Source organism: Sporisorium graminicola, chromosome SGRAM_18 (assembly GCF_005498985.1).
Source record: "Sporisorium graminicola strain CBS 10092 chromosome SGRAM_18, whole genome shotgun sequence".
NCBI classification, from domain to species: domain Eukaryota; kingdom Fungi; phylum Basidiomycota; class Ustilaginomycetes; order Ustilaginales; family Ustilaginaceae; genus Sporisorium; species Sporisorium graminicola.
Genome location: NC_043727.1, coordinates 41,772 through 55,587, shown reverse-complemented (window position 1 = coordinate 55,587; position 13,816 = coordinate 41,772). Strand labels below are relative to the sequence as shown.

Here is a 13,816-nt window from a genome sequence, read left to right as displayed (position 1 = left end):
CGTTGCCAAGCGAGACACGACAAAGGTGATCAAAGGGTCTGCGTTCAAAATAACGTTAAGTTGTCCTTGTTGACGATTGAGCTGTTCTGGTCACTCTTAGAGCTCAGTCTGCCAAAGTCGTGTACGTGACCTGTACTGCAAACCGCTCGCTTTCCCCCCCTCTCTGTTTCAGAACGGGCCAGCAAGAAAACCACCCCAAGTGCCGCGCGGTGGGGACAGAAATTCAAAGACCTAAGAGCGACAGGCATTCGCAAAACTTGTCCAGTGCAACAGGTAACAGCATGGCATTGTGAGAGCCTTCTAAGTTATCTACAACCGGATCCCCGTCGACCCTGCGATCCACTGTTTCAGCTTTCCGGCGTTGCCCGCACTGCCTGCACCAATCGCGCTCTGCCTCGCGCTGGTGTGACGATCGCTAAAGATGCCGCCTCTTCCATAATCGCTGCTGTTCCTGCCGTCGTCGTCCTCGCCGTCTTCCTCCAGATCCTCGCCACGGGCGGACCAATTGGGGAAGCTCTCACTGGCATCTTCGATCTCGCCCCCTCCTAGTCCCGCTGTGCCTAGTGTAGGCGGGCTAGTGGTAATATGAGTGGTATCGAGCGATCTGTGCGGGGGCAGCTCGTCGTCGTCGTCGCTGTCGTTGAATGCGACGAGATTGCGTCGGAAGCTGTCCGGCAGCCTCTGTGCGTCCTCCTCGCCCTCTCCCTCTTCCAGGTACACTTGGCCGCGCTCGTCGTCGCCCTCGAGCCCTTTGCCCTTGCCCCACCGCTTCACCGCCACGGGGATGAGCACGGCGACACACACGCCACCGAGCAGCACGGCGTTGCGCCAGCTGAGCAAGCCGAAATCGTCGGCGCTCGTCATCTGGTCGAGCTTCTCGCCGATCGTTGTGTGGATCACGCTGACGGCGAAGATCCCACCTGCTGTACTTAGCCAGAAAATTCCCAAGTTGATGCCGAGGTGCGGGGAGAGGATGTTGACCACATTATGCGGTGGCAGCGGCATCATCCGGATGACCACCAAGTAGCTCAACAAATTGTCATCGTGTTCCGCCAGCTTGGCCTTCCACTCGTCCACCCGCCTTTGCCACGTCGGCAGCGCAATCAGCACCACACCCAAGAACTTGCTGATGAGGTAGCAGATGCTGGCGCCCGTTGCCACACTGACGCACACGAGCGGCAGCGCCACGGGTACACCAAACAACGCTCCCGCCAGGATTGACATGTACATGCTGCCCGGGATGCTGAAAGCCTGAAGGAACATGTACACAACCACCCAGCAGAGAAGCACACGGAAGAAGTGCGCCGACTTGTAGTGCTGCAGGATCGTGTTCAGCTGTTGCAGGTCCTCGAAATTGCGCGGAATCTTCAAGTGCGCTTTGTCCTCGGGCGAGATCACGGGCAGTGCGAGCCAAAGCGTGCCCGCTAGCCCGATCAAGCACACCACGAATAGCGCGAGCAGCTGCAAAAGCGCCCGGAGCAGCAGCTGGTTGCGTTGCGCGCGGGGCATCGTCACCACATCCTCAGGCGCCGGGTGCGACGGGTTGGCCGGTCGACGCGGGATCGCTGACCATGGATCCTCGTCTTCGTCTGCAGAGGAAAAGGCTCGGAGCGTGTGTCGCGAGCGGATCGAGATGCTGTCGCTGTCCTTGGGCGCCGCTACTCGTGCTGCTGCAGTGGTGCGTGAGGCAGCTTCGTCGACGTCAGCGTCTGAGTACAGAGCGGACACCGCCTGTCGTGTTATTGCTGGATCGGTGATTCGGCTCATTGTTGCGTGTTCCTCCTTCCCTTGTCGATATAGATAGCCGCTATTGAGATTCAAAGTTTGTTCACCAGCTCACACGGTGGTAAAGGTGGTTCTCCCGGGATGGTGGTGGTAGGATGTCGTCACACCGCCAGTCCGCAGAAGAGTGAGTCGAAGGGAGACTCGGCGTGTTGTAAATTACGCCGCAGGGGCAGCCACGAAAGATCGGTGCCCGATGTGCAATGTCTGTCGATCAACGAGGTCGGGTCAGGTATTCGTGAGGATGACGACGGTGATGTCGATGGCGATGGTGGCGGTGGAGGAAGAGGATCAAATGTCCATGACAGCGCTGTTGAACACGCGCGCTTACGCCCTTTCTCCAGTTGTTAGATTCCCTGTTCGCCGTGTCACCACCGCCGCTTCCTCATATATCACTGGATCAGCACGACTCATGCAAACGTAAAAGACATAGGACATAGGAATGGAAGAATGATCATGAAGAGGAATCTACACATAGAGAAAGTCACGGCATGCGCTGTAAGGATGCTGTGTTTTTTTGGGTTGGAGGAAAGAGAATGCAGCTAAAACGCTTAGGCACGACGACCGGGAGGACGGTAGACGCTCTTCTTGACCTCGGTGAAGCCGTCGTTGTCAGCGGCAGTAGCCGGAGCAGCAGCCGGGGAAGCAGCAGCAGGAGCAGCAGGGGAAGCGGGGGCAGGGCTTCCGCCAGCAGGGCTTCCGCCAGCAGCCTTCTTAGCCGCCTCACGCTCACGCCAGCTGCCACCGGTACCGGCAGCAGCCGCACCCCGCAGCATACCGGGTCGGTAAGCGCCCGAGGAAGCAGGAGCACCGGCGGGGGCAGCAGCAGGAGTGGCCTTAGGGGCAGCAGCAGAGTCGCCTCCAGTAGCCGCCCTGGCAGCCTCGCGTTCACGCCATCCTCCACCGGCACCGGCACCGGCACGGGCAGCGCCAAAGATGGAAGGACGCTGCGACTCGGCTTGAGCAGGAGCAGCGGCGGCGGGGGCGGGGCTTCCACCAGCACGGCGCCATCCACTTTCACCGCCGGCAGCGGCGGAGGGCGAGTCCTGTCGAGCTGCAGGAGCAGTAGGCGCAGCCCCACCAGCAGCACGAGCACGGCGGTTGGCCTCAGCCTCCTCTTCACGCTGTCGCTGCTTGTCGGCAGTAGCCTGCAACTTGGCCATGCGCTCCTCGATCTCGGCGCGCTTCTTGGCCTCGAGCTCAGTACGCTGAGCATCTTCGACACGACGCTGCTCCGCGAGACGCTCCTCCTCTTCAGCACGAACGCGCGCCTCCTCCTCTTCCTGCGCACGACGAAGCTCGGCTTCCTCGGCTTCCTGTCGCTCGCGTCGCCTCTCCTCGCGAACCTGCTGACGGCGCTTCTCCTTCTCCAATTCGATCTGCTCGGTCGCCTTCCTCCTTCGCTCCTCAAATTCGCCACGTCGCTTGTCCTCGATGATCGAACGCAACTGCTGATAATCCGGAAGAATCCTGGTGAGACGCTTCTTGATCTCCAAGTCGGCAGCGTGCTTTTCCTTGGAAGTCTGCAGCAGCGTGATGCGTGCCGCTTTGTGGTACTTGAGATCCTCCTCCTTCTGTCGCTCGTAGTCAGCTGACAGCAATGGAGCCTCTTCGCGACGGTAGGCACGCTCCAGGTGGTCCATCTTGCGGTGGATCAGACGCAAACGCTCAGTCAACTCCTTCTTCTCCTTTTCGATTTGCTCGACCTGCATCTGCACCAGCTTGTTGGTATCCATGTTGGCCAGCTCCTCCTCGCTAAGCTTGAGACCACCGCGCTCCTGGAGCGACTTGGCCATCTTTTTAGCTTCCTCGATGCGCACTGCCTCGAGCTCCTTGTTGATGCGGTCCTGCTCGCGCTTCTTGGCTTCCTCGGCGATACGCTTCTGCTCGGCCTCGGCAGCGGCACGGGCACGCTCGGCGCGGGCAGCAGCCTCTTCGCGCTCCTTGCGTGTAGCCATCTCCTCGAGCAGTTCCTTGCGACGGGCCAAGATGGCCTTGCGTGCGATGGCAGCCTTGTGCTCATCCTCGGCAGCAGCAATGGCACGGGCAAACACGTCGCGCTTGGCAGCCTCGGCATTCGCGAGGATGCTGGGGTCGATGGTCTTAAGCGTAGTGTCAAGGCACGTCGCCAGACGGCTGAGCTGCGTGCGAACCAACTCGGACGGAGTAGCTTGCAATCGGACATTGTCGGCCTCAGACGAGGTGGAAGCAGCGGGGTGAGCATCGGTGGAGAAGACGTCATCCTGGAACGTGATGGCCTGAGCCACGTGGTCGATGCGAATGTTAAGGTGACCCTTCTTGCAAGCGTTCAAGCAGAACTTCTCGATTTCAGCGGGGGTGTAGCTGTGAGGAGCCTTGAAAGCAGAGACGAGCTGCATGACCTTGGAGAGCTTGACAGCATCGTAGACCTGGCTGAGCTGCTGGAAGAGACGTGTCAGGACGACCGAGTGGAGCGGCTCGACGTACTTGGCCATCTCGGGGTCCTGGGAGATGGAGGCAAGGATGGGCTCAATCTTGGCGCAAATCGAAAGAGGGTGGAACTCGACCTCGAGGATGTTGTAGAGCTCACGCAGTTCGGGGCGTGCCTTCTTGAGGATGTCGCGGTTGAGCGCTTCCTTGAGCAGGCCGGCACGCGTCGGGGTGCGGCTGAGTCCCAGGAGCGAAGTGAGACGACCCGTGCGGCTTCGACCCTCCTGGTCACCCTGAAGGAAGTCGGACTTGGTCTTGTTGAGGTTGCCGGTGCCGGGAGCGTTGGAGGAAATCACGGGCACTGCAAGGGCACTGATGAGGACGTACGAAGCCATGCGGGTGTGCTCCTCGTCAGACTTGGCGATGGAACGGGCGAGGGCGTAGTATCGGTTCCAGGCGGCGGCGTGGAAGAGGTTGTTGTCCGAGACCATAAAGATACGAGCGAGCTTCTCGTAGTAGTTGGCCATCATGGCAGGGCGAGGAGCTTTCTTCGCCATGGTGAGGAGGTTGTGGATGTCCTCGACGGAGCGGAAAGCCTCTTGCCAGAGCTCAAGCTCGACGGCAGAGTTGAGTTGGGCGAAACGGGTGTCAAGATGACGCTGGAGAGTGTCCTGGTCGGTGAGGTTGATGGCGTGGGCGTGGTGCGAGTAGCGGGCGACGTTCTGAAGATGCTGTCGGAGCACTTCGCAAAGACGACGGAACTCGGTCTTGCGCTCGTACTGCAAGCAAAACTTGAGCGCCTGGTTGGCGATCTGCTGGTAAGGCACCTCGAGACGAGCATTGTTGCGAAGAATGTCGAGAGCGGTGCGGTAAGCCTCCCAGAGGAACTTGAGCCAAGGAGTGACAAGAACGCGGTCGGTACGGTCCTTGCTCTGGTCGGCGCTGACGGAGCCGAGGAGCATACTCTCGGGGGTCTCGGACTCCTCGAGATCGTCGACGTCGACCTCACCGACAGCGGCATCGGCTTTAGACTGAGCCTCGACGACCTTGGCATCGGCAAGCTTGATAAAGTGCTTGATGACGAGTTCGATAGACTGGGCGTTGGTGTTTTGCGATACGTTCTTGTACTGCATGAGACCTTCCTTGGCCATCCTGCCCTTTTTCAGATCGACACAGAGATCGACGAAGCGGATCATGATGGGCTCGAGCGACTGGAGGGGAGTCTGCTTGAATCGGCGAGAGGTGAAGATCTCGTTGAGAGCGGCCAAGGCGGCCTGGTGCTGACCGACATTGATGAGTTCCTCGGACCGTTTGAGGACGGTTTCAGGTTTGGCGAAGGGAGGCATGTTGGGCGAGATTGCAACCAGGGGGAGGGAGTGCCGTCTGCTAGAACGATGATGGGAAAAACGGGTACGCCCTGGAGTTCACTAGCCGGTTTTCCTGGAGAGAAAAACTTCGCACACTAGGAAGCCGATGGGGCGAGGCAAGGGGGAAAACTTTGGTATCGACTTGGGGTGAGTCGAGACACGAAATCCTCCTTGGTTTAGTAGAGCAAAGGAGTAGCAGAGAAGGCGGAGAGTGAGAGTGAGATGGTGGTAGTGACGGCAGCAAACGAGGACGACGACGAGCAAGCCAAATCCACGGCCTAAACGAACGAGGCAGCGCGTCAGTCAACTCAGCTTCAGAGTCGTTTCTCCTTCTCTTCTGTAACAACAGCGCGCGCGAACTTGTCCCTCTCCTCTTCGCCCTTTCTCTCTGTCTGTTCTCTTTCTGCGTGTGCAGTTTTTTCGTTTTCTTCTCGCTATTCTTTCAGCCAAATACAAAATTTCATTCAAGCTGAAATTGCCTGCTTCACTTTTGAATCACTCCAATTAAAAGTGTCCTGTCCGTCCTGCGCTCCTTCCCACACGACACGAAAGCATTCTCACGGCAACAATCACGCATTCGAACAGGCTCACTGCTGGGAATTACGATCGGATCGGAGGTTGCACCGATGCTGTCGCTCTTGGAAGCAGCACCTTGCCAACGGAGAAGGATGATCCGATGGTTGATTCTCACCGGTGACAGAGTGACAGAATCAAAATGAAGCTGTGAGAGCAAAGAGAGCGAAACGCCCGCAGTCACACAGGGCGAGCGCGTCAATCCGTGCGGATATTCTAATTGGCAAAGTCATGATTATTCAGCCATCGTTTTGGGCGGCAGCTGAGCAGCTCCACCTTGGCACTCGGAACATCTTCCGACTTTGTTGTTACTCTGCTCCATCGCTGCTCTTCTGTATGTAGCAACAGTAGCGACGACTACTACTGGCGACAAGCATCGTGCTAAGTCGGTCATGGAGGCCAACGCCGTCGCAGGTCCATCCAATGGCAGTGCGCCTCTCACAAAGAATGCCAAGCGCAGGCTCAAGAAGAAGCAACAGCAGCAGCAAGAGTCGCAACAACGGCTAGCATCGACATCATCATCATCATCATCAATAGCTCGACCTGCCGCATCCACCTCAGCTGCAAAGCAAGATACTAGAGCCGAATACGACGACAATGACGATGCTTCCCATCGCGCCGCACTTATCGATGAAGCCGCTGACTTCCGCATCGATCCCAACTCAGAAGCATACAAAGCCTTCTCGAACGTACTCTCGCGCTATCAGCCCGACACGCTCTCTGCACAACAGCAGCCCTCAAAAGGCGAGATCATCTATTCAGACGACGATGTCGAGTCCGAACACGACGGCGATTCCGACGCTGATGAGACTGGCGCTGCTGCCGCGCACCTCTCCAAACGCAAACAGAAGAAGCTCCAACGTCTCACTGTAGCCGAACTCAAACAACTCGTACCCAAACCCGAAGTGGTCGAATGGACCGATGTCACCTCTACCGATCCACGCTTGCTCGTACATCTCAAGTGCGTGCGCAACAGCGTCCCCATTCCCCCTCACTGGGCCACCAAACGCGACTACCTCCAGAACAAGCGAGGCATCGAAAAGCCCCAGTACCAGCTCCCCGCCTACATCGCCGACACCGGCATCGCCACCATGAAGGATGCGCTCAAGGAGAAAGAGGCGGACCAGTCGCTGAAACAAAAGACGCGCGAAAGGGTGCAGCCAAAGATGGGGAAGATGGACATCGATTATCAGAAGTTGTACGATGCATTTTTCAAGTTCCAGCACAAACCGCAGCTAAGTGGATACGGCGATACGTACTACGAGGGCAAGGAGTACGAGACCAAGTACAAGGAGAAGCGACCGGGGCAGTTGAGTAAGGAGCTCATCGAAGCCTTGTCCATTCCACCGCTGGCGCCACCGCCATGGCTCATTGCGATGCAGAGATACGGCCCGCCTCCCAGTTATCCGCACTTGCCGATCGCAGGGTTGAACGCGCCAATCCCCCAGGGTGCGAGTTGGGGGTTCCACCCAGGAGGATGGGGCAGACCACCCGTGGATGAGTATGGCAACCCGCTCTACGGCAATGTGTTGGGCGGAGTAGAGGAGCAGATGGATGCAGATTTGGTCGATACAGTGGAAAAGGAGCACTGGGGCCAACTTGAACCCGAAGAATCCGATCCCGAAGAGGAGGAGGACGACGACGGCGAAGCTGAACAACCAGCCGAAGACGAAGCGTCAGAACAGCAAGACGTCGACATGTCCGGCGTGCAATCCGTCTCGTCCATCGGCACCGGTCTCCAAACCCCGTCTTTCACTGAACTGCGCAAAGATGCACGCATCGAGTCGACGCCACGATCGCTCTACACTGTCCTCCCCGAACGCGCGGCCGCTCCTGCAACAGCTGGCCAATTCATGTCTTCGGAACGAACCTACGATTTCTCTTCCGCCCACCAACCCGATCCTTCCGCACCTGTCCTTGGCGCCGAGACAGCGCGCGGCACCAAACGACCTGCCGCCGACTCGGTGGCAATGTGTCTCAACCCGGACGAGCTAGTCCAGCACGACGGCGTGCATGTCGATCAGGAGCAGTACGATGTGCAACGCAGACAGCAGTCTGCTCAGCGGTTCAGGTATGCGCAGGAGGGTGAAGACGTGGCCGAAGTGAGAGCACAGTTGCAAAGCGAGAGGGAGAAGAGGCAGCGAGACGACGCCGAGAGACGGTCCAATCGTAGGCAGGCGTAGAAAGAGGAGATGCAATTGAAGCAGTCTTTCTACAATGTGCGGCCCGTTGTGTGTGTATGACGTGAGAACAGTGATGAGAAGCGGAAGCCTTTACACCTCATCGACCTTGCTGCGATGCAACGAGAACGCCGGAGTAACCCACGCCCCACATCCGCACTGCATGCCCGCCCAGTCCCAGCTGCCCAGCTTCTGCCCACACTTGGCCGAGGGGCAATTCAGTCGGCCCGTGACCTCGCCGCTGCTGAGATCCGTCATCCACGCCATGGGCTCGATAAAGTAGGATGAGCACGAAGGATGTTTGAGCATCGATACTGCTGAAGACGCAGAGGATGGAGGTTGGGTGGAAGGGGTGGACGACGGGTTGGTGGATGAGGTGGAGGATGGACGGGGAATGGTGGGTCGACCCGCTCGAAGGGCGGCTAGATGCGGGGGCAATTGGGAAGCGAGGGATGCGGCGGTTTGGATGCGTGGTTTGGTCGGAACCTGTGGTGTTGCGGCTGTGGATGGTGTGGTCGAAGATGTCGAACTGATATCGCCTCGAGCATCGGTAGCGGTCATTGGATCGCTTGCTGGCGCCTGTGATTGCACTTGACCATTCGCGCCCTCCGCCTCGGTCATTTTCTCTACCGTCGACTCTTTCCCCTCCGCCACTCCCGTATCACCCGAGCTGTTGGTCGCAACATTCTGCCCCGAATGACCAACATCTCTCCTCCGGTGCTCGAACGCCATCTGCCCTTTGCCCGGTTCGTGGATCACGACATGATCCAACGCCACCAACTCCCTTCTGCACCCTTTACACCTCAGTTTGGGCCCCTTGAAGCTCGGTTGCGCTAGCAGACCGCGGTTCAGCACGCCTTCGTGTCCACGTACGTGCTCAACTCCTCCCGGTAAACGGCCAGACGAGTTGGCTGTCACTTTGACTTCCTTAGCTGATCCCGACTCGCTGGAGAGAGCGGTGCTGGAGGAGGGTGTGGACATGTTGGAGAGCGAGTTGACCAGCGTAGACACGCCTGAGTCGTTGGTCAGATGCGGTGATGGTGTTGGTGGTGGTGGTTTTGAGAAAGATGAGCTTGTGTTGGTGGTTTGCGAAATATTTTCATTTTGCGCATCGTGGGCGCCAAAATTCTTCTCCGCGGTCGAAGCGTCTTCTAGTGTGGAGGCTGCGACACCATCTTCACCCCGAGGCCTCAAGGACGTGAAACCCTTCATGCCAGTCGCCGCATTCAACGCCGGACTGGGATACGGACTGGGATAGTAGCTTAGCAGCATGTCGTCCATACTGTCCCCGTTCAAGATATCCGTCTTGCTCATCAGGAACCTGCGTACAGCCTGCCACTTCATGTCGACCTCGAATCCAACATGGTGGTAGAGCTCGAGCTGTGCGACAAAGCCACGATTGGGCTCGGCGTTCGTTCGACGGCGTTGTATCATCGCGATGGCGGTGGAGGCCGAGATGTGGCGGGTGTGCATGAGGTATGCTGCTACGATGGCGACGGAGCGTGAACAGCCCGCCTGACAGTGCACCAAGACTGTGCCGGATCCAGTGGTCTGCCAGGTGCCCCATCGACCGTTGCGTTGCTGTCGTCCTTGCACTAAGTGCTCCACTGTATCACCTGTTACTACTGGGCCGTCTTCCTCTTCGTCGGCCACCCACTCTTCCTGTAGCTGGCTGGAGATCAACTCGTAGCATCCTGCGAAATGCACGAGAATCGGCGCCTTTTCGTCATCGTCGATCCGCACATGCTTCATCTCCTTCCGAGTGATGCTCCGTCCATCGGCAAGTGGTGGCGGCACAGGAATTTGCTGCTTCATACACGTGATGATATGTGTGACGCCGGCGCGAGAGAGATAGTCGACGTCCATGGCAGCTCGTACCCCTCCCACCCACAATCCTGGAAGCACCTCGTCCATCTTTGCTGCGCGCTGCTAGCACAGCGCCAGCTGCCTGCTGCTGCTCTTGAAGAGAAGCTTCGGCGAGAGGTTGCGAAAGTTGTCAAAGGACTGTTTAGAGCATGTTGAACAGCAATCAAGTAGTGGGTTGTAGCGAGCGGTCGAGGAGGTTGAAGGTATATGGAAGAAAGGCCTTACGTTTGTGAATGACAGTCGATTTTGCCGGTTTCGGCGTAATCGTGAAAAGGAGAAAGCGGCGTTTCAGGCACGAGCCACGCTTCCACAACACACTTACCGTTATCGTGACGTTTGCGTGCAGACACCATCTCTCAACCTCCCAGTCGAACCCACACTCGATCCTAGGTCGCAAATTGCATTCGTCACACACCACGAGCGTTACACAAAACGGTGGAATAGCAGCTCAGCCTCTGCCGGGCTTGTACATGGACCGGGCGCGTAGCTTGGCCCCGAACCGAAACACAAGCAACGGCATCGGAACGGTCAGCACCACCAGACCAGCGAGCATGGTGTACAGAAAGGCGATACCACCGAGCCTCTCGTGCAGTCGATGTGTGCAGAGGGGGATGCTGCAGGTCGAGGCAAAGAAATGTAAGCTCCAGTTGCAATTGCATAACGCCGCCCGCTTCCGGCACACAAACTCACGTAGCGCCAGAGATGGAGCGACCAATGACCGTGGCCGCAATCTGTTGTATGAAGAGAGAAGCGATCGTCGAGGCTCCGTGTCAGCGCATGCCAGAGTGTTGCGTTTACGAAGCCGCGACTGAACTCACGGCGGATGACGAGTAGAGTCGATAGCAATCCCCAAGGAAGCCGATCCAGCCGTGGAAGCATAGCACCATAGCAGCGCCGATCGGAATTCCTGCTAGCATGGTGACTTGGTACGGAATGCTCGTTCGCGCTAGCCACCCTGCCCAACTAAATGTCCAACTCATATGAAGCCTGGTCAGCTGCCATCGTGAGAAGCTCATTCTAAGGAGGAAGCCTTACAGAAGTCCAATAGCCACGAGAGGCGCGACAAAGAAGGTAGGAAACAGCTTGGCCTCGGGCATTGGCCCATTTGCTGGACTGCTTGCTTTGGTACTGGAGTGCTCCCGTGTTGCGAGCCAGATGGCCGCAAACGCTCCACCAGCACCTATTGGCAAGAAGGTGATTCCAGCTGGTGCAAGAACAGACGTTCGAACCCCAAAGAGCTCGTCAAATTTGCCTCACAATGGTGCAAAGGTTATAAAGGCGACTCACTGTGCATCGCGTCGAGCCGGTAGATGCCTGGCGGCCCAAAGATCAACGGCCAGCTGGCGAAGAAGATGTACCTGATGCAGGTGCTCTTGAAATGCAAGTCAGCGCGATTCGCTTGCGTCAAGCAGTTTGCAGACTCGACTCACATGAGAGCGAAGAAAAAAGACAGATAGAATGTAGCACACATGACGATTGGCTCTCTGCACATCATCTTGATCTGAGAGTACGGCGGGGAGAGTTGCGTGGTCAGCTGATAGTCCCCAAGTCTTTTAAAAGCGCTCCTCCAACTGCTCACTGGTCTACCGAGGTTGACCAAAAAGAAGGTCCGCGACTTTCCTCGCCACGACGTGGCCTGCGAACGGATGCTCTCCTTTGGCCTGATGCTGACAGCGATGACGGGGGCGTAGGTCTCAGGTACGCAGAGAAGCATCACGTCCAATGCCAAGCCGATAGCACCGAGCAGCCAAAACACAAACGGCCATCGGAGATTCAGACCGACTCCAGCACCAAAAAGGGGTCCGAAGCAAGGGCCCAACAGAGGCGCTAGTGAAGCGACGATTAAGGGTCCGTTGCGGTCTGGAGGAGCGAAGAGGTCCGTGATGACGGCCGCAGCGTTTGAAAAGGCAGAAGAGGCGCAGATGCCAGCGAGGGAACGACACGAGAACAGAACAGCTTTGGTAGGGGCGAGGGCGCATCCTATGTTGGTGAGCGAATACAGCAGTGTCGAGATGAGAAAGACAAGTCGCCTTCCGTGTATTTCGGACAAGGGAGCCCAGATGATAGGACCCGCAACGCAGCCGCCAACAAACGAAGTGGCGATGAAGACCATCTCCTCATTTGAGAGACCAAACTGCTGAGCCAGGTGGATACCCGCTCCGTTGGGCGCAGTGGATGCAAACGAGCCGTTGAACATAGTTAGTCCCACGAGAGAGATAAGAATCCACTTCCGACGAGTCGACCAAGCCGTCGGTTCAACTGCAGTTCTGGGTGGATGCAAAAGTGCCGCCTCGTTTGCGAGGGTCGCCTGGTCAGAAACGTTTGATTTGGTTTGTGCGGCATCATAGAGATTAGCCACCTGCCCAACGATGACCGTGAAGCAGGTTTGCGGGTCCAATCGCGATGGCAGCTGCGTAGCATTGAACTGCTTGTCTGGCGAAGATGAGCTCGGAGAGCATGTTGAGTTCTCGGCGGCTGCAATTGGATGACGAGCTCGCGGCGTCATGGTCATTGGTTCTGTTCGAGAGGAAGGAACTTCAAAGGCAGAATCCAGAATGGGACGAGGGAGAGGCATGCACCGACCATCGAGCCATCGAGAATGCGTGGTTTCCCTTGAGGACAGTCTGCCATCGCCCAGATGACCGTTTGAAGCAACTTCGGGCTCGGAAAAAGACATGCTGAGCTCGATTGGGATATAGGGTCGACTTTGACGTGGAGACATAGTGGTAGCGATAGGACGAGGCCGCCTTGGTGGGTTTCACCACTATATATTACTTCGTCGCCTCACTGCCATTCCGCTTCAACTGAGCCAGAGCCGCGCAGGTGTCGGAATCACCGACTCTGCTTCATCGCTATTTCTTCCCACGCCAGGATGAAAGAGCGGGTGATTACCCAAACATTTCCTTGTTGATCATTGTCGAGCTGTGCGATCTTGTCGGAAGCTTCGCAAGCACATGGGCTCGATCCTGGTGGGATGAGCAAGATCGACGGAAGTGCCGAAGAATCACGACTGCAGCAAGAATCGCTTTGGACCCTGCATTTTTGAAAATCATCCGATGTGAAACTGGAAGGGAAGCCCGATCTCGATTCCCGTAAAACGATTCCGAAGCGCGCCGTTCCAACTGCGAATCGATCACGAATTTGCGGGTGCAAGGCAGTAGAGCGTAGAAAGGCATCGGAAGCGATTATCTGCGAATTTCTCTGGTGCGAGAAGCAGCGCTGCAATTTGCGACAGTGCGCTGAACGCCATCATCGCTTTCTGCTCCTAGTCAATATCGACTATCCTCTTCCACCACATCTCTCATCCTCCACCTTTATTCGCATCCGCTACTTCGTTACAATGGCTTTCTTCGGCTTCCGCGCTTACCCGACTCCCGTCTTGAAGCCCATGTGGCCCTTCTTCATCGCCGCCGGTGTGGTGTTTGTCGGTGTCAACAAGCTACAGGCTATTGCCGTCTCCACCGAGGAGGCTTCCAAGGACCCTCGCAACCCTTATGGTTAGTGTCGAAGACATCATTCGAGGGTAGCGACGCATCGTGTGCTGGACGGATGAGTGTAGACCCAGCATCGAATACGCCACGAAGCATTACCCTCGGAACGATGCACTCGGATCGAAGCTGTTCTGCTTTGGACGCACAC

General features: G+C 57.3%; 5 protein-coding genes across 5 annotated transcripts; 1 reads left to right on the top strand and 4 right to left on the bottom strand.

Annotated features, from left to right (window-relative positions):
- Positions 1-309: 309 nt before the first annotated feature.
- EX895_002823 (uncharacterized protein) lies at positions 310-1,767 on the bottom strand (the record flags this gene model as incomplete). Its single annotated transcript, XM_029883421.1, has 1 exon — positions 310-1,767. The coding sequence occupies one exon, from the start codon at positions 1,765-1,767 to the stop codon at positions 310-312; it is 1,458 nt and encodes a 485-aa protein (XP_029740098.1).
- A 566-nt stretch (positions 1,768-2,333) lies between these two features.
- On the bottom strand, positions 2,334-5,537 carry EX895_002822 (uncharacterized protein; the record flags this gene model as incomplete). Its single annotated transcript, XM_029883420.1, has 1 exon — positions 2,334-5,537. The coding sequence occupies one exon, from the start codon at positions 5,535-5,537 to the stop codon at positions 2,334-2,336; it is 3,204 nt and encodes a 1,067-aa protein (XP_029740097.1).
- A 986-nt stretch (positions 5,538-6,523) lies between these two features.
- EX895_002821 (uncharacterized protein) lies at positions 6,524-8,314 on the top strand (the record flags this gene model as incomplete). Its single annotated transcript, XM_029883419.1, has 1 exon — positions 6,524-8,314. One exon carries the CDS (start codon positions 6,524-6,526, stop codon positions 8,312-8,314), a length of 1,791 nt encoding a protein of 596 aa, XP_029740096.1.
- A 90-nt stretch (positions 8,315-8,404) lies between these two features.
- Positions 8,405-10,225, bottom strand: EX895_002820 (uncharacterized protein; the record flags this gene model as incomplete). The annotated part of the gene is made up of 1 exon (XM_029883418.1): positions 8,405-10,225. The coding sequence occupies one exon, from the start codon at positions 10,223-10,225 to the stop codon at positions 8,405-8,407; it is 1,821 nt and encodes a 606-aa protein (XP_029740095.1).
- A 400-nt stretch (positions 10,226-10,625) lies between these two features.
- EX895_002819 (uncharacterized protein) lies at positions 10,626-12,689 on the bottom strand (the record flags this gene model as incomplete). Its single annotated transcript, XM_029883417.1, has 7 exons — positions 10,626-10,791; positions 10,868-10,908; positions 10,996-11,140; positions 11,213-11,357; positions 11,465-11,535; positions 11,608-11,678; positions 11,757-12,689. 7 exons carry the CDS (start codon positions 12,687-12,689, stop codon positions 10,626-10,628), a joined length of 1,572 nt encoding a protein of 523 aa, XP_029740094.1.
- Between the last annotated feature and the right edge of the window lie 1,127 nt (positions 12,690-13,816).